General features: G+C 42.2%; 1 protein-coding gene across 7 annotated transcripts in view; it reads right to left on the bottom strand.

Moving 5' to 3' along the window:
• The window catches only part of TEN1 (TEN1 subunit of CST complex), a 528,532-nt gene that overhangs the window by 266,400 nt on the left and 234,884 nt on the right, over positions 1-27,248 (bottom strand). For 3 of the 7 annotated variants that reach the window (XM_069654723.1, XM_069654722.1, XM_069654724.1), the window contains exon 4: positions 2,373-4,808. The exons of the other annotated variants lie outside the window; for them this stretch is intronic. In XM_069654723.1, the coding sequence (XP_069510824.1) occupies positions 4,663-4,808 (146 nt within the window). In that variant the 3' untranslated portion in view covers positions 2,373-4,662. Of the gene's footprint in view, positions 1-2,372; positions 4,809-27,248 lie in introns of those variants that run through there. 7 annotated transcript variants of the gene reach the window in all.

A 27,248-nucleotide genomic window follows, 5' to 3' on the forward strand; every position in this document is an offset into this window, starting at 1 on the left:
GAACTTACGTAGAGTCCAATTGGCGCTGAGCAGAGCGAAAGAAATACCACCCCCACTTGCCCTCCTGGCGGTGGACTTTGAAAAGGCGTTTGACTCCGTGGGGTGGGATGCTCTGTGGGCGATCATGGCTAGGATGAACCTGGGGCAGACATTTATATCATGGGTAAAACTTCTCTATGCATCCCCGGAGGCCACGGTGAGGGTGAATGGTAGGTCCTCCAAATCATTTCCCTTGGGTCGGGGCACGAGGCAGGGGTGCCCGCTATCCCCACTCCTCTTCCTCCTGGCCATTGAACCGCTAGCAATTGAGCTTAGAGCTAATACCAACTGGACTGGTTTCGTTTGGCCGGAAGGGGGAGAGGACCGCCTTTCGCTCTATGCGGATGACTTTCTCATATACCTCAGTAACCCATGCATCTCATGCCCGGCTGTCTCCCTTATTCTCAGGGAATACCAGAATTTTGCGGGCCTAAAGGTTAATGATGCCAAAACCATCTTCTTCCCGATTCAGGGTGGCGAGTCTGCGATCCCGGAGACCTGCCCATACCATGTCTCTATTAAGGAATTTAAATACCTGGGCATACGGCTTGACCCGACGCTCGATGAGTTTCCCCGACTTAATCTACAGTAATTGAGCGGTTCACCAGAGACACCCCCCATTGGCAATCACTTCCCCTATCGCTAATGGGTAGAGCCGCGCTATTCAAAATGATGACCCTCCCCAGGCTGTTGTATGTTCTTCAGAACTCCCCATTCCTCATCCCCCGAGAAACCTTCGCACTAATCGACAAGAACCTATGCACACTGCTATGGGGCGGGAAACAATCCCGGATCGCCCCTGACACGCTCCAGAGATCAGTATGGGAGGGAGGCGTCGGTTTACCCTGCATACGCACCTATTACCTAGCGACACAGATAGGAGTGGTAAATGACTGGATGCACGCAGATCCCACACTGCCACACATCCGTATCGAACTGGAGATCATGGCCCCGTTAACACTGCTGCAAATCCTGTACGCCACCCACGACCAACTCCCGGCGCTGCCCAAAATGACCCACCATATACGTTGCGCCTGGCGAGACGCACACAAACTAATCGGCTGGAAAGGACAGCCAACACTATCACAACCCATATGGCACAATGCGCTCCTCCCGAAAATAGTGAGAATGCGCTCCTTTGGTAACTGGCATGCAAAAGGAATACACACACTAGCACAGGTGATACAAGGGGGTCGCCTCCTGGGCTTTGAGACCATCCGAGAACAATTCGACCTGGCACCCATGGACCGGTTTCGGCATGCGCAACTAGCCCACGCTATCCGTACCGAATTCCCTGACACGACAATTATACCCCCCTGCTCCCCCATCGAGACTAATATCCTCCCGCAACGCATCTCCTCTAAGGTCACCTCCACTCTCTACCAGGCCCTGAACTCCTTCGGGGCTACACAGCTAGATGGGCTCAAAGCAAAGTGGGAAAGGGACGTAGGTCACCTTGAACCTGAAGATTGGGTGGATGCATTAATGTCTTCTAGAGAAATTGGTATAGAATCCAAGCTTAGACTAATACAGTTGAGAATCCTCCATCGCTCATACCACTCACGTGCTGTAATGGCCATATGGGGTGGACTAGAAGACGGGACATGCGTTCGATGGAAAAATGAACCTGCCACCTTCTACCATATGATATGGGACTGCCGGGTGTTACAGGCCTTCTGGGAGGACTGTATCAGCACAATCTCTGCCGCCCTGGCGACACCAATCCCCAAGGATCCCAAAATGGTACTCTTAGGCATCTGGGGTGAAGTAGACCTGTCAAAATATGAGAAAATGTTTCTGGCAATTGCGTTGGGGGTGGGCAAAAGACTTATTGCAGCTAATTGGGGATCTGCCGACCCACTGTGCCTGAACCATTGGAGTAACGAGCTGGACAGGTGCGCAGCTTCAGACCGCCGGATTTATAATGCACGGGGCTGCCCCCGTAAATTTGAAAAAATTTGGGGTAAATGGCTAGATGCTCACTGAGATCCTTTGGTGGGGGTAGATCAATATCACTGTTAGCATTGGTTGCCTGCCTTGTTTTGCTATTGTCTTACGGTCCTCTGCCTTGTGGGCCTCTTCTAACTGTTATTAATGCTATGCTGCCTTTATCCTATGTATGCCGATGATCCATGTTTGTTTTTCTATGTTTTGTTGTTCAAACTCAATAAACAGAGTTACAAAAAAAAAATAATAATAATAATTACTCGAAATAGTCAGCCGCTGATGAACACGTGTGTGTTCCAGTGGCAATTCCTTCTCATCGGCTGGGGGCTCTCATCTTAAAATGTCCTCGTCGCCAATTGTTGAGAAGTATTAACGCTCACAAACAGTTAAAGTTAATAATTAGTCTTTATTTATAAGAGCCCCCAGGTGGTGGCACATCTCATCAAGGCTACTCTCCAACTCGCATAGGTTCTGGAATCAAGTTGATTCCGGAACCATGCCATCCAGGTTGCCACCCGATAATACAAACAGATGACATAATAAATAACAGCCACACAGTCATGAAACAATATTGAGAAAATTCATCCAATACCTCCCACATTTAATAGGTACTTGCTTTTGGGGAAACCTATAAGGACCACATTATCATATCTGACATTTTGACTCTGAACATGTTGATGTTTCCCACATAAACCCTTCCCCTCCAAGTGTATTGAGAAAGGCAAGGCTGAATAAACAGGCTGACAATTATTAGGACGGGAAATAAAACAGCAAGTTGGGTAAGTACGGCTTAATTGCCCTGGCCTCAAACCTATGGACAGCATGAACTCCTATCCTAGTGCTAATTACATGTCAGAGTGGGGGAGGTGGTGGGTAAAGAAAGCTTGGTATAAGGTCAGAAAATGAAAACCAGGTGAATTATTCCTGGCAGTATCATAATAGGAGCCCCGTGAACATAGGTAGAGCTGGTCACACCCCCTGAACAAAGAACAAGCGCATTGAGGCCATACAAATGGGCAAAGGGTGCTACATAAATGACGAAAACAATACAACAATTTCATTCAACACGCGTTGCACTGTATAAACAAGTATATCGCTCCCAATTTAGTATACAGTACTCCCCAAACTGACTGGCTATGCAAGAAAACAAATTCAACCTGACTGTACAACAATACATATGCTATCAAACAAAATGAAAACATTATGTCTGTCATAGGCATTATTAATATTGTTTTCGTTTGCATTTAATGTGCTTTGCACATCTCAATTCAGGAAAGAAATGTCCTTTCTTTCAATGTTAAAAGCGTTTTCTGAATAGATAGAAATGTTTTTTTAAAAATGTTTCTTAGAATAATCAAAAGGTTTCCTAAAAAGAGGAATATAGCGTTACCATTGCCAACAGTCATCTTATGCTGCAAGCAGAGAAGGAGGGTGTTAGGTAATGCATGCAAAACCACACTTAACACCCTTTTAGGGTAATTTTATAATGAATGTAAACATCATGCAAGAGACCAGCAACGTTTGCAATCTCAAACGTACACATGGTGGAGGGGAAAAGGAAAGAGTAATGAACTCATTTTCCTCTACGCCTTGTGAACAAATAAATAATGTCTGGAAATTACACTTTTCAGATGGCATTTATTAATGGATTTCGATGGATTCTGTCTCGTCTAACAAAGCCGGGTTCCAAAGGAATCTATTTGTTTTGCGCCTGCATGAAAATCTTATGCAGATGTAAAATGAATTGTGCTGACAAGAAGGAGGAGGTCAGCACGGCAGTGATTTTATCCCCGCTCCGTGCCCCTTCTCACCCTGGTCAGTGCCAGAAAATAGGGCGGCGAGGTAAACGAAGGTGTAAAAACATTATGCCTTGCTTTTATGATTTACCACTCCGTCCCATTTAAAATGAGGGTGTTTTGGTTTTGGTACTCGCAAGATACTTTCAGTTGACTTACACTGAAATACTACATCTACTGACCTAGCTTGCATAATCTACAGGTATTTTCACGTCATGCGACAAAAAAATTGGCACTGCTAAATGACTCAGTCACCGTCTGCCTCCCTCATTAAAATAATAGTACATATGACTGGTGAGTCGGTATGTTAGCATCCTCTTGCCCTCACTTCAGAGTAAAGAGTCTGTTGCAGTGCACCAGACAGCGCTGTTACAAGCCTTCTATGTGAAGGCCCATTTCCCCCTTTACGATTCAATGAGACAGCCTATTGCCTACTTGATAGCCAATGGCCCCTTCAGTCCTCAGTAACCTGGGCCATCCACAATCTATTTCTTAATGAGAGAGTCCAGTATCCTTGCCAGTTCTCGGTGGGATATACAATTGACTCACATTTTGTTCACATTTTGTGAGACACTCTTTTGCCCTCTACAGTTCTCTGTTAGAATGCTAATTACAAAGTAAGAAGATCAATTGTGCCCCTTCCAGAGCACACTGGGTTGTTCCATCCCTCAATCGGTGCTCCGTCGTTTGTTCATCCCTAATCCATTGTTTTGGAAGACTATCTCTTGCTGCTCCCTTTTTGAGTTCATCCATGGCCCACTCGAGCTACAGACCTAAATTTTGAGTGGGTGTTGCCAGTAAAAATAGGCAAGTTCTAAACTGCCACATGACAATCCAATCACTGATGATCCTTGCTGCAGTCGGGGTCCCCTTGGTCTGGTCAATGTGACATCTCGCTCTGGGTCGATGCTGGCCCACCTCTGCTGTCCAGATATTTCCGTTGCTCCAGAACCGCTCGCTCCAAGAGGGGTAGGTCGATACCATCAACGCACGTCAGCACTCGGGCCTGCAGTACAGATGAAACCCCTGTCAACAGGAAACAAACAGTGGTTAACACTGGGCCTTCAGCATCATTTCCTCTACCCTATCCTGTCTGCAAACAGAAGAGACAAGGACATCAGTAGGCCAGAGACATTAGGCTGTAAAAAATAAGGCAAAGGAGGCCAGCAGCAGAGATCCCTTCCTCCGCTCAAGCCCTGCAGGGCCAGTCTTTGATGCAGTGGACAAATGCACAGAATATTAGGAAATGATTCAACTTGCAACAACATCCTCGTAAGCAGATAACGTTGAGAAATGTGTGCCTCCAAAGTGAGAAAACACAAACAAAATGGAATGACACAAGGACTCTGGTCACAGAGACGGCCCCTTTGTCACAAAAATTACCTGTAATGAAAAACAAGATACCGGATAAGACAATGGTGTAGCCTTTCTCTAACAGGGGACACAGCCATAATGATGCACTGTGGTTCGTGATACAAACAGTAACAACCACCCCGAGAGGAGGGAACAGAGATTTGGCACTGCGCAAGTTAGAACAAAGATGGATCCAGAAATTAGAAAGTGTCAAGTCTGGTCTCAACACAAGTATAGAATGTGTTTTCTTCTAGAAAGGAAGTGATAGAGGTATCAGAAAGTATACCCCCCAAATCTGCTTGAAAATGAAAAAGAAAAAAATATAGCTACAAGATATACAGTGGAGGTTTGTAAAGCAGAATCACAGTAGCCATCAAGAGTCTGTATAAATACATTCAGGTCCTTAGGGCGTGGACAATGACCACAAGAGTTGATAAGTATATTGGAGGGAGCAATGCATGATGCACATTTGCATTCTAAATTTAAAAAAATATCTGAGATACGTATTGAGTGTCTCATACACATTGGTACAGCCTGGATAAGTGAGGCATCACAATCTAAAGTGGTGTAACTAGGTAATGTAAGGTGGATCTATGAACAAAGTAGAATAAAGGCATCTGTACGACAGTAAGTACACCTTTGCAAACAGTATGTTTTGTGCGAAACAAGAGCTTCCACTATGCTGGGCAAAAGCGATTTGCTACATGGTTTAATCGTTTAGAAAAGGAAAGGAGATGTTACAAAATGGTGGATTGCCATCCGTGCGTGTTTAAAAGCATTGGTGGCATACGTGCAACGCTCCCAATTGTATTGTGGATATAAGGAAGGCATAGTATCAAACAGTGAAGACAGACACAAGGGAACTCAGTTCAAGGGTGTATATTGAACTTCAATGATTTGGTTGAACAAATATGTAACCTAAATCGAAGGGTGGAAGCAAGCTACGACCATCAAATAATAATAATGCAGTCCTAGTCTAGTCTCTGTCAAAAGGCCTATACTTCAATAAAAGGGCCTATACTATTAAACCTATTGCCAATCCGTACTTCTAAATACAAAGGGTGTGAGACAATAATGTATGCAATAAAGAAAAGTGTTCAAGAAATAATATGTCAGGACGGTTGAGCAGTTGGCTTCATTTCACCTCGTTTTCAGCACGGGGCAAGGCGGCACGTTCGAGGTCCGCACACGCTCTGGCTTCTCTGCCACGACGACACAGTTCAAAGCATAGACATCAAGGCCTTCTGCCAAAATCTCTTTTCCAATAACAGTCTCTTACTGCAGCGGGTCTGTCATAACAAACAAATATCAATCTTTCTATTAGGATCTTCACATGTACAAGTTCTCGCTTCCAGTATTTATCATGGGTCTCCCTCCTTCAGTTTTGACCACTTTGTGCCACAATGCTTACTCTTGGTCTCCCTCGTTCGGGCTCAGATCATCTTGATATCAAAATCAAAGACTTTCGAATGTTCGATGGGCTTTACTTAAACCATCGCAGGACCACTTCGATGTTCTCATCAATCTTTTGGCTTTCGTTTCTCTTGGCGGGATACCTTACAGAGTCCTTCGATTGAGCACACTGACGGTGCCAGACCACTCTGTTAACGGTATTGTATCTTTCCTTCTCAAGTTAAAACATACTTCAGTGGTTTAGCTTTACTCGCATCTTTCATCACACACGCTTAACAATGTTCGTTCCAGCGCCGGTTATACAAAGTTGCTGCTTGCAACCTTGACTTCAACACAGACCGGTTTTTCATCGGTCTCCCCAACTCACAGGCTGTGTTGATCTCTCACATGCTTCTTTCCTCTTCGAGCCAAGGATGATACCCCGCTCCTCCCCACCTTGGTTGGTTTACGCAGGAGGACCTTCGGTATCTCCGACACACAATGCAGGAGTCTTCAGTCAGGTTTCCTGGCCTTATGCTTTCTGCTTCGCAGGTTTCTGGAAAGCAACAGTTTCTTGCCGAAAAAGTCAAGGGTATTTCCCTCCTTGCAAACCCTTCTTGGTTTCCTGTCTTTCTCCCCTCGTTCAGCTGCCGACTCGAAACTGTGGTTCCTTTGTTTGCTTTGCCTCGCTCAGAGTGTGCTCTCGTTCTCTGCTTTTATCCATGTGGGGATGTTTAATGGAAGTCAGGTGTGAGTGATTGTCAGTAATTGCCTGACTACGCCTGACCATAGTAGCGGGACATGTCAGGTACACTGCTCGGGTGTGAGTGTTTTCTCCCAGAGTGGGCTGCCCATGTGAACGTGTTGGAGAAGGGAAAGTGGGGGTAAAGTTCCCACATATCCTACCTGGTAGGATGGGGTAACGGTGTTACAGGGGGAGGGATACCGCATCTCGCCATCCGGTGTCCCACTCCCTGAAGACTCCTCACTGAGGTGATCCTCCCGCACTGGTCCACCCCCAGGGTCTGGATCCAAAGCCTATGGCCGTGCCCTGGCCACCTGAGAGAGAGAGAGATCCCCGGGGACTAGAGGGTGAGACACCTTCTGGTTTCTCACATGGATAACATCTTCAAGAACTATCTTGAAGTTAATAGGGCTGATTTTCCATAAACCAGCAAGTATGTTAAACATGAAAGAATGATAATAATAAAGAAACAAGCTATCATATAAGTCATGCATTCGAAGAATGATCCTAAAATGGCAGTGTTTCAGGACAGATGCAGACATAGAAGAAATTCATGCTACTGTATCTGATGCGAAAGCCTCTCTCGTGTTGGCTGGCATCAAGATGGCAGAAGGCGTCGAGGAGAATATAGATGGTTCCCTGGGCATATCATTTGTTTAATAAGCGGACTGCAGGACAGTGTGGAGGACAGATCAGTTTTTCACTGCCAGACGCCCATACGCGGGGAGTTTTTCCAAAAAGGTTGGACACGAACACCATTGCGGGTAAGTCGCTGTCAGTAGATGGAGAGCCATGTAAACTAGACGATGAAAAGCAAGACCCGATTTGTAGATTACGGAAATATGGGTTAGCCAGAAGACAACTTTTCATGATGTTGAGGTCAATTTAAGATAGCTCAATACACAGAGTTGCTACATATAACAAGGATGGAGAATGGGGTCATTGATGACAATAGACTATATAAAATATGACTCTGTAGCATTTGAGGAAAATTACTATTTCTGTTACATGAGTTTCATATGTGCCGGGCGGTGATATGGATCAGGCAGCAATACATTAACATTGATGTCCTAAGCAACATACATTAGCAATACATTAATAGCACTAAGGATTTCTCCTACATCTTCCCTTTTCCTAGGGAACACAGGACAGCGACATTCCTGTGAAAAGTCTGAGATGGAAGACATGCCATCTGTAACACAATGCCAGTAAATGAAAGGTCAGTATAAAGCCTGAGCACAGCCATGGCTAATGATAACCAACAGATTATTATATAAAATGTGGTGAAAATAAATACACAAACACATACTTGTTTTCAGATTGACTTTGTGTAGATAAAATGCAGCTAGTATAAACAAAATGGGTTCCCCTGTGAAACCACACCTTAAGGTAAGTGGTAAGCCTAAGCAATGCCTATATACACTATTAGACTATTAGTTTGTGTATGGATGTAGATACACCAGCCTATGTTATATATATACATATATACTTTTTTTTAGAGAGAACAAACTCTCATCGTTTAGAGAAGATCTTGAATATCATAAGAATTAAGTATTTGTCCTGAAGAAGGCCTACGAGATAACTTGTCTAGAGAGCAGATGGATGGGCGAATCTCTATTGAAAAGGCTGAAACGCTGTGTGTCGACATTTTTTAGAAGTACGTCCTGTAGTAGTGTTTTAGAGATATTGAACAATAAGTATCCCACAGGGAAGGTGGCGAATGCCATACCAAGCGAATAATGAAAGATTGAGAGTTTTGGTAGAAAAAAGAAACCTCATGGACGAACTAGTCCTTTGAGACCTCAACATTGCTTTTTATGTAGAAAGTATAATGAGATTGAGTTTGGAGTCATTTATTACAGCACTCCCTGATACTAATATTCGTAAATGTGCTGAATATTGTATTTTACTTTGCTTTTTTTGCACAAATTAATTTACACTTTAACCCTATTTTTCACAAGTGCACTGATTGCATGTGGATTTTATTTAAACAGAGATGTACTCAAAACATATTTTGTATTGAAAGATTTCAAGTATCAAGAAGAGCGAGATATTGAGTAACTCGTTAAGGCATTTATAGGCATAGAATAGTAAAAAAGAGGAGGAAGGGGTAGCTGGTGGTTTTGTGTATTTGTGGGATAATGCGTGCCCAGGTGTCCCTTTGCATAACCACCTCGCTAGCCTCCTGCAAAGACTCCTGTCTTCAAAACTCCTACATGATTCAACAACCACCTCCTAACTCCGAACCACCTCCAGTTGTCTTACTCCCTTCTACCAACCTAGGATGTTTCCCTCCAACTGCCTCATGTTTTATTTGTCCTACCACCGCCTGTGTTCTCTCCCTCCAAGGATATCAGAAGCTACCTTCCTACAACCTCTTGTTTGTTCTCCCCCTCTTGTATCCACTCTCCACCACTCTTTCCAGTCTCTCACCAAACACCTTCTCCAATTTCATTTCTGAATCGCTAACTTGAACCACAACCCTCTGCAAATGCCCACACCTTCCCTTCCAGAAATGTCTGTTTTAATCCAAGCGCCGCCCCCCCTTTGGGCCCATCATGACCTTAGGGCCTGCATGTGTGTTTCCTCATGCTGCAGTGTAATTAGGTGCTGGGGAATTGTTTTCTCCACAGAGGTATAGTGTAAATCTGATCATATAATCCAAACAATGGCTAGTCTGAAAATGTAAAAAGCTGTACCCGATTTGATTTTCATCTCTTTGCAGGTTTGCACATGCGCAAGGCAGAGAAAACGAATCTGCAGCTGGATCCGTGTTGAGCATTTACAGAGTTTCAAGATTGTAATCCAAGTTTCTGAATAGATGAATGCCTACATCTTTTTGGGCTAGGGATGGAGAGGTCGGGCAATGTTCCATGTGAGTAGGCAGATACCCTGAAAAGTCCCTTAACTGGCCAGAAGCATTTTTCTTTGGCATGACACAGTCCTTTGCACAGTGGTGGGTACTAAGTGGAGGCGACATGGAGGTCCTCTCAATTCCACCCCTAGGGCCATCATCCACTGGCTAGCGGAGATCTCGGGACCCTTCATGACCACAGTAGAAATACAAAGATTAGGATAGGAACTTCATCACAGTCCCCTTTTAAATCAATGCAGTTCATGTTTCTAAGTTATGCTACTATGCGTTTGTACTGTGCTGTCTCACCACCACAGTAGTTTCAAGTGCTGATCCTTTTAAGGTAATAGTTTTTTTTATAGTTTCCATCTTCCAATAATGTTGGCATCACTGCATATAGCTCTGTAAAACAGGACAGTGGGGGGGTTAGTAGGATAGGGGGAAGGCTGGTGGGGAACACCTCTGGTGTTGATGAGTGCAGGTCGGTAGTACTGGTTGCCTGTGTGATGATATGTAAATTCTCTGTTCTTTGTTTGCCATAAGCGTTGGTCCGAATTGTGAAGTGTCGATTGAAATTTAAAATTGTTGTTGAGTAGGGCATGACTACAAGGATGAGTGTGTTAAGTAGTCTATACCTGGTGGGCCATCTCAAGGGAGTAAGATTTTAGAAGAGGAGAGGTTAGTCGAGGGATGTGGGGTGATTTGGAGGCAAAGGGTTTGGAGTGGCATGCTTTTTTGATCTTGGTTTTGCATTTTGTTGAAGGAGTTCAGTGTAATTCAATGTTATGCAGAAGGGTTCTAATGAAATGATGGGTTGTTCTGTACTTGTAAAAGAAGCATGGCCCCCAATTGTTTGCAGTGTTCAAGGCCGACAGAGTATGCATTGCAAAGATATGTGACAAATCTATGGATGACGTCATTGTGTTTCCACCTACAAGCACTATTCCAGTGGTAAATATACAAAATAGTCAAAACAGTGTACCTTCACCTACTACTCTGAACACTTGTGCATCAGAAAAACCAAGATACTTAACAAAAATAAAACCACCAGTTATTATTACTGTAAGTACTGGGACGAGGAAGCCCTCCAGCGAGGTGCTGAAAAAGTATCAACAACGTTCTAGTTGTTACCCAAGAACAAGAGACACTCTTGTCATAAAAGAAGGAGTAGAGAACAGATGGGAGGAAGGTCATAGCAGAAGTTGTACCAGTGGTCATGGAAGTAGTAGCAGTGATTATTGGAAGCAGGGAAGTCATGGAGGCAGAAGAATCAGAAGTGGACTGAAGGAGATAGAAGTTCCAAAAGAAGAAAACGGAAAAGCGTGTTAATGATTTCGCCTGCCTAAATGCAGAAAGCCATCGTGAGATAAGCAGCCCGCAAAAGCTGCAAAATGCAGAAGGCTGCCAGACAGCAAGCAACGTTAACAACCTGTTGGATTGGAAAAGGCTCTGTTACGGGGAGAAATTACCACTTTGTTGAAACACAATAGTTGCAGCAGCGGTTGTAGTGCACAACTGCCAAGTAGCAGAGACGGATTAGAGGGAGAGACCCAAAGGGTTTGCGTGGAAGGTGTTACCGGAGAGGCAGGAGTGAAATACAAGAAAAGACAACTGTTAACATGGATTTCTGAACTCTGACCTGGTGGGCAGAGGTTCAGAAGGCCAGCCTAGTTTTTTGGAACAATAACCTTCTGGACAAGCCAGACAAATCACAGTAGCATTGGCGGCTGTCAAGACTAGGTCTCAGGAGGGGCGAGGGTGATCGAAACCCCACAATGAGAACACACAGTAAACATAACCACAAATTACTCTCAGTCAGATGTATATCAAAAATATATATACATTTATTAAAGGCAAACACAAAGTAATTATTCAGCAGTAATAACAAAACCAGCACAGCACTATCCTAGCAAACATATATACAGTAACCAATTGCCTAAAGGAATAGTACACAGTATTGATCCACAACCTGCAAAGAAAGGAGTTACACAGTGCGAATATCATTTAGGCAGTCCTTCACAACTCAAACCCTAACTAAGAGGCAATCCAGTCTCTAAAATGAGTGGAGCCTTGAACTCAGAAGTACCTTCAGTGCTGGCGCACGCGATCGTGCGGTTAAGTCAGGGACAAGCAGAGGACATATCCCTACACGTTAGGGTGCAATATGGGAAATGACTAGCAGAGTTGGAAGACAACCCAGCGAGTGACAGTTTTTCCAACTGGTGCCAGAGACGCAGGATAGATGGAGGCTGGCCACGTTCCACGAAACCCAATGGGACCCTTGTGAAGAGCCGGATATGTGAACATTTCAGCATAAGAGTTATGACCTGCGCAGCAAACTAATAAATAGTAAATGGCAAGCCGCGCTAAAGGGATGATGAAGAGTGGGGACACGTTTAAACACAGCAGTCAAGTAAATAAACTTGCCCACTTCCCCCAAACAGGATGGTAAAGGAACGTGAGGAGGAAAGGAACTAATAACCAAACAGTTGGGCATTGAATGGTAAAGTGGGCAGGGCGACTGCTTATAATTATTAAGATCAATGTAAATTCAGATGCCCAAATCATCTTAGTCCCAGTGATTCTGGGGGTGTAACATTTTCTAACTGAACGACGGGAAACCAACTCAAGTCTGCCAGAACCAGGCAATCATTGTACAAGCAATTACTAAGAAAATGGGACACCTACACCTTTGATATAGACAATATTGTTTGTAAGGAATCTGAAGAAAGACCAGGAGACATGGACTTTCCACCCTGGCATTTAAAATCCACTGAGAAAAGGGAAAGAAAACATTTCCCAAGTAGTGGGTGCTCCAACAAGTAAAGGGAACTTTGCTGTGGGAACATTTGGTTTTTTACTTTTTAGTAAGAGAAACTTTGTCTTCGAGAACATTAGAAGGCTGCAGAGGAACAACTAAGAGACCTGTATTTTGTCCTTGTAATAGGTTTTTGCAACATAGAGTGTGCAGGTCAGATTAGGACTTGACATTTATTTGGACATCCTGACAACCGTCTCATTCGTTTGTTTTGTTGAGGCAGGGAAACCCCTCACAGAATTAGGGCTCGTCAGGCATTTTTCTAACCCCTTTTTTATTATTTAAATAAAAAGCACTTGTGAAACCACCAAAATGGTGTCTTTATTCTTACGACAGCTTCTCACAGATCCTAGATTGGTTGCTGTTATCTTTTATTTCTCTCAATATGGTTGAAGAGCAATGTTTTAAGGATTCTCCCAATTGCACAGCAATTCGCTTCCAGGTAGAGGTTTTTAGGTAGGCTGCTCCAGAGCTTCATGGACAGAAAAGAGAAAGAGGACCCTCTTCCCATCTTGTTGTTTCTTACTGAATGTGTAAAAATGCAGCATTACTCAACATCTTTGTGTTGTTTGAAGAACAGAGATCTCAATTTCAATCCGAAGTGGCTTACAACAACATATATAAAGATGGTGGAGGCATTCACAGGAACGATGTCTGTACATTAGCACAAAGGTAAGAACAAGTGGTGAGTCAGTTTATGAAGGTGTAAAAAGTGGGACCTATACTAAGGACAAAACAAACAGAAAACATTCATCCAAAATAGTGCCATCAGAGCAATAGTATGACTAAAAAAACATGAACACTTAACAGAGGCGAAACTAAAATTACACTGGCTATCTATTGATGCCAGGATAAAATACCTCTTACCGAGAGCTAAACTAACTCAGGTAAAGAAAAGTGCCTTTAACTTATTTAAAAAGAAACTGAAAACTTTTCTATTCAGATAATTACTGGATTCTTTTTACAATTGTTCAGACGCCACCAGCTGTTCATGTATAGGTTCTGTAGGTATCTGCGTTATCATCAGATAGCGCCTGTATGTCTCTGGGCCAATGGTTTCGAGGTATATATTTATAAATGTGAATGTAAATTGCCAAGTTAGCTGGGGTTGAGGGGGATGGATAGGTGGCTAGTCCTGCTTCTGGTGCCAGATTTTGGTCCTAGTAGTTGGTTGCAGGTGGGTGCTTTCAGTGGTAATTGGAGATACAGCCTGTCTGATCTTCTTAGTTGAGGAAGTGGGTTTCCTTTAGGATCTCTGGTTGATTGATCCAAAAGAGTGGATAGGGGCAATTCCAATACTTTTCTTCTCGATTCCTCCTTCTAATTCTGCTGTCTTTGAAATTTCTGGGTATTTTGTTGACCAGTTAGCATGATAAAGGTTGTAAGGTTGAGGGGGGTGAGCTGAGAGAAAAGGATGAGATGAGTGTGGCTGGGTCCAGGAAATATGTTTGTGGCTTGTTTATGGGCTGAGGGTGGTGAGGTCTGTTGAGAACAAAGTGAATCAATATAGCTACATGAGAGGTAGCCCGTCAGAACATAGTCAAGCTGCACTGTAGTCTAGTAGACAAGACACAATGGATTCTGTCCAGTTGTACGCCAGATGTGCAGGAAATCTGGCTATGTGCAAAGTATGCTGGCAGCAGTGGGATGCGAAATACAAATGATGGGAATAACACACAAGAAGCAGAAATGTTTCCAGTCACGTCAGGTTAGTGTACTGTCCGTGGTGTATTGTGCCCCCACCTCAGGAAACCAGACCCTAGTCTGCTGGGCAGGAGAGCAAGACGAAGAGTGAAGTAATACAGATGGAAAGTGGGGAAGGGGATGGCAGGCACATGGAGGGAGCTAGGCAGGCAGGAAATGCTTTGCATTAGTGTTAGTTCATTATAGGTTAAAGATTGAGCAGTGGTAGGCCACGTAAAGGCAATCTCAGGGTAAAGGCCATATGGGAGGAAGATTTGGACAAGGACAGAGGAAGCAAAATGGGTGAATGCGCTATTATACATATGGAAAGTCTCTAGGAACGCAGTACAAGCTCATTCAGTTGTGCATTTTCCATAGAACATATATGACCCTGTATAGGATATTGAGGTTCTCCCAATCAGTTTTCCCCCGATGTGCTGATGATAAAGCGGACTTGACGCATATGTTTAGGTCCTATCCAGTGGTGCGACAATTCTGGTCCGCTGTCCGATCGAGAACTGAAGGTGTGGGCATCACTACGTTTGCATGGACACCTGAGGCGTGCTTGTTGGTTATGTACCCATGCCTGAAGGCCTCTAAAGATGTTGCCAAACTACTGGATTTGGCCTGTATACTGGTGAAAGGAAGGATCACTATGGCATGAAAGTTACCATCTGGGACGCAATTTGTGTCCTGGTGGGCTGACCTTAAACTTTGGTAAATGGCTGAAACTAATGTATGGTACAGGAATGCGCTTAGAGGAACACAAGAGGTGAACAATAACATCTTGGCCTGGAACGCCCTCATAATGTCACAGTTTTTCCCCTTTGATGACATGCCCCCTTGAGGATCTGGTCACCTGTATGCTCTGATGTGCTACTGCTATTCTGGACACAAATAGAGACCTTTTGAGGGGCGGAAGGCTGGATCGGACAGTATGGATGGTGTGGCGGGTCTGAAGGAGGAGTCGGATACAGAGAGGATATGATTCAATAACTTTATTAAACTTATAAGTAAAAGATCTCATTTTCCCTATCGCTAAAGAGAGTACCCTAGCTATCTAAGGAAACTAAAGGTGCTTGTCAGTGGTCAGGAAGTCCAAAGTAAAAATGTCCTCCCTCCAAACTAACTATATGACCCTACCACTATATTTGACTTCAAGAGTTCAAGAGGATGTCTCATCTTCGCCTGGTCTTTTCTTTATCTTTCAATAGACTTTATTTACAGTCTTTCACTGTTGTAGGGGTATTTCCATCATAGTCTCCTTGGATTGTCTGAGATCAATTCTTGTATTTCTTCAAGAATAGTCTTGGGTTTTGTGTTTTCTGTGGTTCTATATTTACAATAAATCCCCTTCAGGTACTTTCTCACACTCTTGTCATCACTTGTAGACTCTTTCCACTCTTTGCATTCAGGCTTCCGTGAGGTGCGTTTATCTTGACCCCTTTTTAGGCTTTCTTTGTCATAACTTCTCTGTCTTACAATGTCTCTTCTTTTATATAATTCATTCAGATTTGTACATCATATTTCTCATTACATATTCTTGCGTTAGACTTGCTCCAGTCTTCAATTCTGAGGACATATGGTTTCTTCCCTCTTTCCCAGGGAACTTGTTTCCAGTCTCTGCTTGTTCCCCACCTGGGTTGCTTAAACCCCTCTGTAACAGGCGTCTCACTTCTCTTCTTAACTGGATTCTCTCTTGGTATCTCGTCTGTAGGACTAGGACGAGTTCCTCTCTTCATATAATAACCCTCTTCCCTGCTTGGGTTATTCTTTACTGGCTTACAATTCCAATTACAAAGTATTAGTGCTAGTTTCTCGTCCTTAGGACTGGGATGAGTTTCTCTCCTTGTATAATAACCCTCTTTGCTGACCGGGTTATTCATTACTTTTTAGAACTCCAATTATACAGTCTTAGGGGCTTATTACGAGTCCGGCGGTACTACCAGCAGGTTGTCGCCGGACCCGTAATGATTTAACGGCGCCTGACTTGCCGGTAACACCGGGAGATTACAACCCTGGCGGTCCGGAAAGTAAGGCACCAGTAAATTGTAAATCCGGTGCCAGTGCTTCCGTGACTGTCTGCCTACTGTGGCCGCTGTGCCCGTAAGGGTCCGACGTGTCGGGCACAGCAGCTCAAGCAGGCAGACCTGTAACATGCCGGTCCGGAATCATCAGTGGCGGTAAGCTTACTGGCACCGTTGTTTCTGGACCGACATAGTCATAATGGGCCCCTAATGAAAAAATGACAATAAACATTTGAAAAAGAAAAAAGATCAAGTAGTTTTGCATGTGTGAGGGATTCAAGAATATGCTCGGGCAATCCTAGCAGATATGTAGTATAAAAACACTTCCAGTGTCTTTATAGTACCAAAGGTAAGTTCCTGATTAGTTTTTCTGGGACTGCAAGCTGATTCTAGAAGGTGGCCTAGTCCAAGGTTCGGACGTGTGAAAAGGTGAAAGTTGTTGGTAACAAAAGCCAGATGAGAGGGATGGACAGAATTAATTAAATAAAATGTGATTATCCCTGGACCCTCTCTGTAAAGAAAAACTATGTTTGGTGGTGTTCTTTTTCTTCTTGGATGACCGATGATGTAATTTTTTAAAACAAAAGGACTAGGTTAGTGGGAATTTGGAAAATGGTGTGCAGGTTATGGCATTAACGCTTCTTATGATCCACTGATATGGATATGTAATATGGAAACGTAAGGGAACCATCCATGGGGGAAGTGAATAATAACCATTTTCCCTATTTACATTATTATCTGTTGTTTCACTACCTAGAAACAGTATGCTCTTCCAGACATAGGTGGCAGAGGGACAGTTTTTTGCAAAGTGTCCTGAACAATATGGTTCCTGGGTCCCATTCTTGATAATGGGAAGACAATATCGCACAGTATGGATTTTCTAGCTGTTGTGTTGTTCAGTTTGAGAATCAAACACAGTGAGCACACTCAGAGAAAGGTTGATTTCAGGAAAGCGTGAATTCAGTATAAAATGCAGACCTTACCCATAGAGATAAATTAATCTCCAAGAGAGAGTATAGTATACTTGCAATTAGGTGACTGTCTATGTGAAGCAGTTAGGCGGACAGTAGGCCTCATTACAAGCATGGCGGTAGCCATGCCTGTATGGCAGGCACGGCTACTGCCATGCTCGCTACCGGCACCACCTCCCGCGATTGGGCAATAACCAGCCCATTACGAGATGAAGGGGCCGGTAATTGCCCATTCGCAGGTGGCGGTAAAGTCGGGCTCCCGATCCCCATTCTGCCCCATAGGGCACAAGGAGGGGGGTGGGGAGCATGGTTGCACTGGCACCATTGATAACGATGCCAGTGCATTCACGAGTTCTGCTTGTGGGTGCCGCACAGCCCGCCAGGTTTTACCCGCGAGCAGAACTCGTAATGCGGCAGCACCATTCATACCGTGGCCGCCACCCTTATAATGAGGCCCAATATGTAGCTAATAACACAGTGTTTGACTGCGTAATGGGGTTGATGTGAGGTGCTCCAACTCTCCAGTTAAATTGTTGAGGCTTTTGACTCAGGATTACTTTTCAGCTCAAACACCTCAATACTAATTTGGGACTGCCTAATCGAAAGGCCAGATGTGGGCAGGTCTAGTATAGAACGTGTACAAGGAGTAAGTCTACCACTCAGGGGTGGATCGTTTGATATTCTGATAATATAATGTCTAAGAGTGCAGGGAGCTGCATGTGTTGTAGGACTGTTATGATAAGGCTATGACATGCTTTCTATTTGTACATAACATTTTTGCCCCACTAAGGCCAGTACATGGTATTGAGGATAAGAGAGACAATCGTTGAGGCTACAAGCCAAAAAAGTGAACCAGTAAGCCAGCCAAAATAGAGGGAATTGGCTTGACACAGAAAGGAATGTGCTCCACAATGGATTTACAGGAAAGTAGATTGTAATCGGAGTTGTGTGTACACTTGGAACCCCTATTAATAACAACAGCTGGTGTAGTTGTATGCCAGAAATCATCTTTGTTACGTTACAAAGTTTGTACACTGTGCCAAAACACCACCGTAGTAGTATCCTTTTGTGCAAAATGTTTATGACATGAGCGCATCTTTGGTTCAGCAGTGGTCAGGATTGTAAGCCTTCCATATTGCCAAGGTGTTATTGTGAGCCTGGACGTGTTGAAACCAAGCACAAGAAGAGGAGAGCAAAGCCCCTCTACCTACTCTCCAAGGCCCCGAAAGGCTACAATCTGGCATGTCTTATAGACAGGAAAACTGGGAGGAATTATGGCACTCATGAATGGGGTTGTTTTGAACGCCCACCTGTAGTAACAAATCTCATTACAGACTTCATGGAAGTTCTTGAGGCCTACTAGGAACTTTATGGGGATGATAACAGCAGTTTGAGAGGCAGGACTCCTCTCGGGCTGAGGCTGAGTACTCCTGGAAGTTAATCGGTGTAATCCAGCATGGTCTAACATTGTCGACCTGGAATACAGTTCTCCCTTTGTGTTAAAAGAGGGCACTATGGAGGGTCTTAGTGCCAACAGGAGTGTGTAGTCTGCTTAATTTGAATGTATCATTTCATTGTCGGAGTTTAGACCCCACTCCACTGCTCGATGATGCCAAATCAGTCTTGCTTCGGCTCTTCTGAGAAAGAGTTCCTGGTTGCCTCCTCTTGTGGTAGTCTTGATTTTTTGTAGACCAATAAACTGAATGTCCAATTTATTGTCCATTTGATGCTTTGATTGCCAGTGTTGTGATAATGGCAAATTGCTGTCTTGACTTCCGATTACTGAAAGATGCTCTCTTATCCGAGTTCTTAGTTCACGAATGGTGGAACCAATGTATATCAATTGACATGTGCATTGAATTGCGTATACAACAGATTTAGATCGGCAATTAATTTGCTGTTTGATCAAAGTTTTTATCCCTTTTGCATCTGTAAACACAGTTGTTGGTGAGTGAGCATGTTTACACATGTTGCAGAAGCCACATTTTCTAAATCCAGTTGGTTGTTTAAGCCACGTTTCTTGGGTAATTTGTTCTTGTTCTGGTAAGAAAGAAGGGCTGACACACATTTTTAGAGTTTTGGCCTTTTTAAAGATGAGAGTAGGAGTATCTTTGAGATTTTCTGAAATATGGGGATCAAGTTTGAGGAGATGCCAGTTTTTCTTTAGTGCTTTTCTTCTCTTTGTTATTTTCACAATAAGTGGTGATGGATTGTACCACTTCTTGGTGTTGTTGTGGTTTTGATTTTGGAGTTAGTGTCATTGTTCTAGTCATTTGCATGGCCTTGGTTCTGGCCTTGTTGATGTCTTTTTTAGGGTACCCTCTGGCAATTAATCTTGTAGATAGAAGTTCACATTCTGCTTGAAAAGATGTGGTATTAGTACAGTTCCTTTTTGCCCTGATGAATTCTCCTTTCGGAATATTTTTGATAACTGGTTTGTAGTGACAACTTGTGGCGTAGAGAGTTGAGTTTACCTCTGTTTCTTTTCTGTAGGTTTTGGTTATTAGTTTATTTCCGGAGACAGAAATTGTGAGGTCTAAAAAGTCAATCTCGAAATCACTGGATTTACCTGTAAATTGAAAACCAAAAGTATTGTTGTTGGCTTGTACTAGAAAGTCCATAAAAGCAGTTTCTAGTCCGTTCCAAATCAAAAAAACATCATCTATATAGCGCGTCCATTTGACAATGTGATTGTTGTAGATAAAGAGGTCTTCAAACATGCCCATTACCAAGTTGGCAAGGGCTGGGGCAAATTTAACGCCCACTGCAACTCCACAAGTCTGCTTGTAAAAATGATGATCAAAAATGGAAATATTGTTTTCCAACATAGTGAGTAGCATTTCTTTAAGCATGCAAACGTAGTTAAAGTGTGATGAGGATTCCTCCTGGAAAACGTAATCTATGGTTTGTAGTGCTAAATCGTATCCAATTGAGGTATAAAGAGCTTTAACATCCCATGTTGCCAGGAGGAAGTGTTCTTGCCATTCAATTTGAGCCAGTGTATTAATAATGGAAGTACTGTCTTTTAAGTATGCTTGTACCTGAACCACCTTAGGTTTGAGTATGTTGTCAATATATTCAGCAATTGGTTCAGTGGCCCATCCGATGCCACTGACGATTGGTCTCCCTTCTGGGATTGTTTGAAAGGGTTTATGTACCTTTGGTAGAAAGTAAATGGTAGGTATCGTTGGTTTTGGTATGAACAAATGGGTTTTCTCATCATCAGTAATCAGTCCTTGCCTATGCCAGTTGTTGATCTGGCTCCTCAAATCTTGTATAATTGCCTTGGTAGGATTACTGGTTAGTTGTGCATAGCAATTTGGGATTGAAAGATGATTGTGGGCCATTTTGATGTAATCTGACCTGTTCATTACAATGATGTTGCCTCCCTTATCAGCTTCCTTTATAACAAGTTCTGTGTTGGACTGTAGGTCTGATAGGGCAGATATTTCTTGTTTGGTAAGGTTATGTGCTCTTTTTATCCACTTTGTACGGGAGAATCTGTTGAAACTGTGATATAAACCTTGGGTTACAGCTTTATAGAAGGCATCTATCATATTGTCTGGTCCAAACTGTGGCAAGAATTTAGATTTTGGTTTGAATTCTTTGGTTGTTAGTTCAACTGGATGAATCTCTAATTCTTGCATAGTTGCATGTATTGGATAATCTGGTCTTTCTTCCAGCGATCTTAACAAATGGATGTTTCCTAGTTCCTCTATTGTGATATCACTAATTGTAGGTCTAGCATTCAGTTTTTTACGCTGTTCCACTTGAGTAGCAAAGAATTTTTTCAACTTAAGTTTACGAATGAATTTGAATAGATGTACATGGAGTTGAAATGGTTCGCAGAATGCAGTAGGGGCAAAAGACAAGCCTCTATTGAGGAGTGTAATTTCATCTTTAGTAAGAATATGGTCTGATAGATTCATGACAAGGTTGTTCACTTTGGTTTCTTGGCTGCTTCCCTTGCTGCTGCCCTCGTTAGTCGTCGGTATGCGTCTAGATTGTCTGGATTTTCTTGATCCTCCTGATCCTCGTCTCCCTCTTTTCCGACTGAAAGTTGGGAAGTATCCGGTATTTTCGGTAATTGAAAACGGACCTGTTTCACAGGCATATTTCTATTGCCTTTTTTGTAGCGTCTAATCTGATTAAGGAAACCATGTCCCTGTTTCTTGGTAATGATTGAAGTACTTGGTTCATTAGATTCAGCTTCTTCTTCAGCTTCTGAACTAGCTGAGGAAGTATTGGGAGTTGTCTCCTTGGATATTGGTTTCGTGAATTTGTTATATTTCTCCTGGAAAGTGTACACTCTGTCTTCACTATAATCCCGGTCGTCCCTATAAAATTTTCTTAGTTTTTGCAGTTTTATATTATCCTGATATTCTTTTAGTATTTCATACATTTTGAGAAAGTTTTTTTCCTTTGTAACCTCAAGAGCTTTGGCTTCATGTATTTCTTTCTTAATAGAATCTATTTGAGCTATAGATCTTGCTTGTTCTCTTTCAGCATGTTCAATAAGCATCTGGAGCATTTGTTTGGAGCAATGGTTAAGATTAGTTTCCCAGTTATTGGCTGGGTCATGGTCTTCATCTTTATTGAAATCAGGAAAAATAAGAATACGTAAACCTCTCGGTATTTGATCTTTAGAAAGATAGTTTTTAGCGAGACAATCTCCCAATATTTGTCGATTTCGCGGCGAGATACCCTTTCTAATCTAATGAATTTAGATCTGAGATCTTCTCTTTTAGGGGTAGTAGAGGTAAATGCATGTGTATTATTACCCTGTGGGGTGAAAAGGGTATCTGCTTCTTGTTCTCGATTTTCTAGGTATTCCGCCATTGTTGGCTTAGATAGAATTAGCTTGAGGGTCTTGCGTGGTACAGTGATGTACAAGGACAAGTATTGCATTCTTGGTGAGGGACTGTTTGTGATGACACCTGCTGCAGTACCTACGCGCCCCGTTAAATTAAAAAGGGTTTGTCCATGAAAGTTGAGGTGATGTTAAAGATCTTGCGTCGCACCAGGTTTAGCTACTACGGAGACTTAGAGTCCCTCCCACTCCGTTTGTGACAATATATAATGGTTGTGTTGAGCTATCCCTTGATAGTGCGCTGAAAAATAATGGAATGGCAAGTAGTGATGATTAATAAATTCCTTTTATTTTTGTGATGTTAGAGCCTTTGTGGATGACACGTGTTTCGGCAGAGCTGCCTTTATCGAATCCAGGCTTATTAAATGAAAAGAAAATGAAAAGAAAATGCCATAAGGGAATTTGAAAACACACTAAAAAGAAAAAATATATACATATGTACGTATAGTCATCTGGCTGAAAAATACTACATACAGAAATATCTAAATTGCAATAGTGTAAAACATTGCTGAATTTATTGAAGAGATCCACTGCCTTCACAGGAGTATAATCACCTATTGCACCATTTGTAAAACGAATAAAAGAAGAAATTAACAGAAGGAAAATAAGGGTAAGCGATGAGTCTTATGGTACATTATGCGAAAAGTTCAAAGCGAAAAAAGAGGGAGTTTAAGATCAGATAGTGCCCGAAGGGGACATAGGTCTACCTCTAAATGTGAGAGGAGTGAACAGGTTGGGAAAGAGTAGATAAACATGCACATGGCAGCTATTTAGTGACAGTGCAGGCGCTTTTTCTTACCTATATAGATAGCTCATAAGTCACTGCATAATGCATAAAGGTGCTGAGGTTCACAGGGATGAATCCCTCCTAAGCATAAAACATATAAACAAGTTGTTGGAAATGGATTCCAGGGATGTAGTGGCAACCTATTTGAACAAGTGTTTAAGTTTAAGTAGAAAACCCCCCCCTACGTAGTGCGCAGGCACGCAATATGTAAGAGTAAAACTGGGTCAGGCATATGTTATGTTTCAACAATATACATAATAGTTAACTGATGGTTCATAAAAGCAACCCGTGGTGACATAAATTGTAACGGCTTCAAAATGCTGGCCAGACCCCATGATTAATTCATTAATAGTTAGGAAATACTGGCTAGTTGGCTGGAAAGTATTAAAGTTTCCTTTTTAAACGTGAAAATGTAAAAAACGAATGAAAATACATAGTTCTGGAACACGTGCGTTTTGGTAAAGCGCACGTGTGAGGTTTAAGGAAAGCATCAAGTTTCAGAGGAAGCCCCCGTGCTTGCCCGCACAAAAGAAAGAGACTTTTTAGACCTCACAATTTCTGTCTCCGGAAATAAACTAATAACCAAAACCTACAGAAAAGAAACAGAGGTAAACTCAACTCTCTACGCCACAAGTTGTCACTACAAACCAGTTATCAAAAATATTCCGAAAGGAGAATTCATCAGGGCAAAAAGGAACTGTACTAACACCACATCTTTTCAAGCAGAATGTGAACTTCTATCTACAAGATTCATTGCCAGAGGGTACCCTAAAAAAGACATCAACAAGGCCAGAACCAAGGCCATGAAAATGACTAGACAATGACACTAACTCCAAAATCAAAACCACAACACCACCAAGAAGTGGTACAATTCATCACCACTTATTGTGAAAATAACAAAGAAATCAGAAGAGCACTAAAGAAAAACTGGCATCTCCTCAAACTTGATCCCCATATTTCAGAAAATCTCAAAGATACTCCTACTTATCTTTAAAAAGGCCAAAACTCTAAAAATGTGTGTCAGCCCTTCTTTCTTACCAGAACAAGAACAAGAACAAATTACCCAAGAAACATGGCTTAAACAACCAACTGGATTTAGAAAATGTGGCTTCTGCAACATGTGTAAACATGCTCACTCACCAACAACTGTATTTACAGTTGCAAAAGGGATAAAAACTTTGATCAAACAGCAAATTAATTGCCAATCTAAATCTGTTGTATACGCAATTCAATGCACATGTCAATTGATATACATTGGTTCCACCATTCGTGAACTAAGAACTCGGATAAGAGAGCATCTTTCAGTAATCGGAAGTCAAGACAGCAATTTGCCATTATCACAACACTGGCAATCAAAGCATCAAATGGACAATAAATTGGACATTCAGTTTATTGGTCTACAAAAAATCAAGACTACCACAAGAGGAGGCAACCAGGAACTCTTTCTCAGAAGAGCCGAAGCAAGACTGATTTGGCATCATCGAGCAGTGGAGTGGGGTCTAAACTCCGACAATGAAATGATACATTTTCTATAAAATTATGTAACTGGTTATATTTGTTATATGCATTACTTTATAATTACTTCTGACAAACTACGATATGTAATTTACTTTGTTGTGTTAATCATGTAACTTGATACGCCTTTGATTTCTCACTTATTTCTCTTGTTAAAACTGCCTTCCTTTCTCCCACCATCCTTCAATTTAAATATTGAAGTCTGACTACATTTCCCATAATCCCCCCTTTTTCTTTTTTTTTTTCTTCATTTCCATGTAGAAAACTCCAACAACAGTTGCACACCGCGTTTCCCATAATACCCTATTTCGTTTTGATCAGTCACGTATTCGCCCATGATTCTTCAATTCTAAACATTGAAGTCTGACTACATCTCCCATAATCCCCCTTTTCTCATGCGGGAAACACCACCAACAGTTGCACACTACGTTTCCCATAATACCCCATTTTCGTTTTGATCAGCCACAAATTCATCTCATCATGCTACATCCAATATATTGTACTTGCACCAAATTCGTGTTCTGTATGTATTTCTCTAACATCAATACAGGCACCTATAGGACTATATTCATGCTTAATCCCACACCTTAAGTATATGTTTCCAAGTTCAAAATGCGGCAACCCCATCACAAAATGGGACATAAACCACTATGCGCAGCCCAAGTACGCTTCCCATTCCCAAAATATGGCCGCCAGTAATAGTAACAGACATAGGACTTTTCTGCCTTTTATTCATTACACCCAATGTGGTAAACACAGGACACTCGTACATACGGAGGACTTCTTTGTACCAGGTAGGACGCTTTCTTTTGTGCGGGCAAGCACGGGAGCTTCCTCCGAGACTTGATGTTTTCCTTAAACCTCACACGTGCGCTTTACCAAAACGCACGTGTTGCAGAACTATGTATTTTCGTTCGTTTTTTACATTTTCACGTTTAAAAAAGAAACTTTAATACTTTCCAGCCAACTAGCCAGTATTTCCTAACTATTAATGAATTAATCATGGGGTCTGGCCAGCATTTTGAAGCCGTTACAATTTATGTCACCACGGGTTGCTTTTATGAACCATCAGTTAACTATTATGTATATTGTTGAAACATAACATATGACTGACCCTGTTTTACTCTTACATATTGCGTGCCTGCGCACTACGTAGGGGGGGGTTTTCTACTTAAACTTAAACACTTGTTCAAATAAGTTGCCACTACATCCCTGGAATCCATTTCCAACAACTTGTTTATATGTTTTATACTTAGGAGGGATTCATCCCTGTGAACTTCAGTACCTTTATGCATTATGCAGTGACTTATGAGCTATCTATGTAGGTAAGAAAAAGCGCCTGCACTGTCACTAAATAGCTGCCATGTGCATGTTTATCTACTCTTTCCCAACCTGGTCACTCCTCTCACATTTAGAGGTAGACCTATGTCCCCTTCGGGCACTATCTGATCTTAAACTCCCTCTTTTTTCGCTTTGAACTTTTCGCATAATGTACCATAAGACTCATCGCTTACCCTTATTTTCCTTCTGTTAATTTCTTCTTTTATTCGTTTTACAAATGGTGCAATAGGTGATTATACTCCTGTAAAGGCAGTGGGTCTCTTCAATAAATTCAGCAATGTTTTACACTATTGCAATTTAGATATTTCTGTATGTAGTATTTTTCAGCCAGATGACTATACGTACATATGTATATATTTTTTCTTTTTAGTGTGTTTTCAAATTCCCTTATGGCATTTTCTTTTAATTTTCTTTTCATTTAATAAGCCTGGATTTGATAAAGGCAGCTCTGCCGAAACATCTGTCATCCACAAAGGCTCTAACATCACAAAAATAAAAGGAATTTATTTAATCATCACTACTTGCCATTCCATTATTTTTCGGCGCACTATCAAGGGATAGCTCAACACAACCATTATATATTGTCACAAACGGAGTGGAGGGACTCTAAGTCTCCGTAGTAGCTAAACCTGGTGCGACGCAAGATCTTTAACAACCCCTCAACTTTCATGGACAAACCCTTTTTAATTTAACAGGGCGCGTAGGTACTGCAGCAGGTGTCGTCACAAACAGTCCCTCACCAAGAATGAAATATAAAAGGTACTCCAAAACAAAATTTCACAATGGAGAAGGTTCACAGTTCCAGGGGATGGCTACCTTCCACAGGTTGCTGTTCAGGGTTTCTCACAACTCCATAAGGCACAAAACTTCCTTGGAGGTTTCTTAGTAAATAACAAAAAAACACTTTGTGTTCCAACACAGTTTTAGAGGTCAGTTCCAGCTTCACATAATTAATAATAATAAGGCTTATTTCACTGCCACATTTGATTCCACGTCGACCTCTCTTTGCTCTCTATTTTGGGTTTCACCTGGCGTACTCCGGTGCCAGGACTTATTTGGATGGCTTGTTTTCTACGAATTGCAAATTTGAGCTTTGGCCTGGTATATTCT

This window comes from Ambystoma mexicanum, chromosome 3q (genome assembly GCF_040938575.1).
Source record: "Ambystoma mexicanum isolate Mex_15411 chromosome 3q, UKY_AmexF1_1, whole genome shotgun sequence".
Taxonomy (NCBI): Eukaryota; Metazoa; Chordata; class Amphibia; order Caudata; family Ambystomatidae; genus Ambystoma; species Ambystoma mexicanum.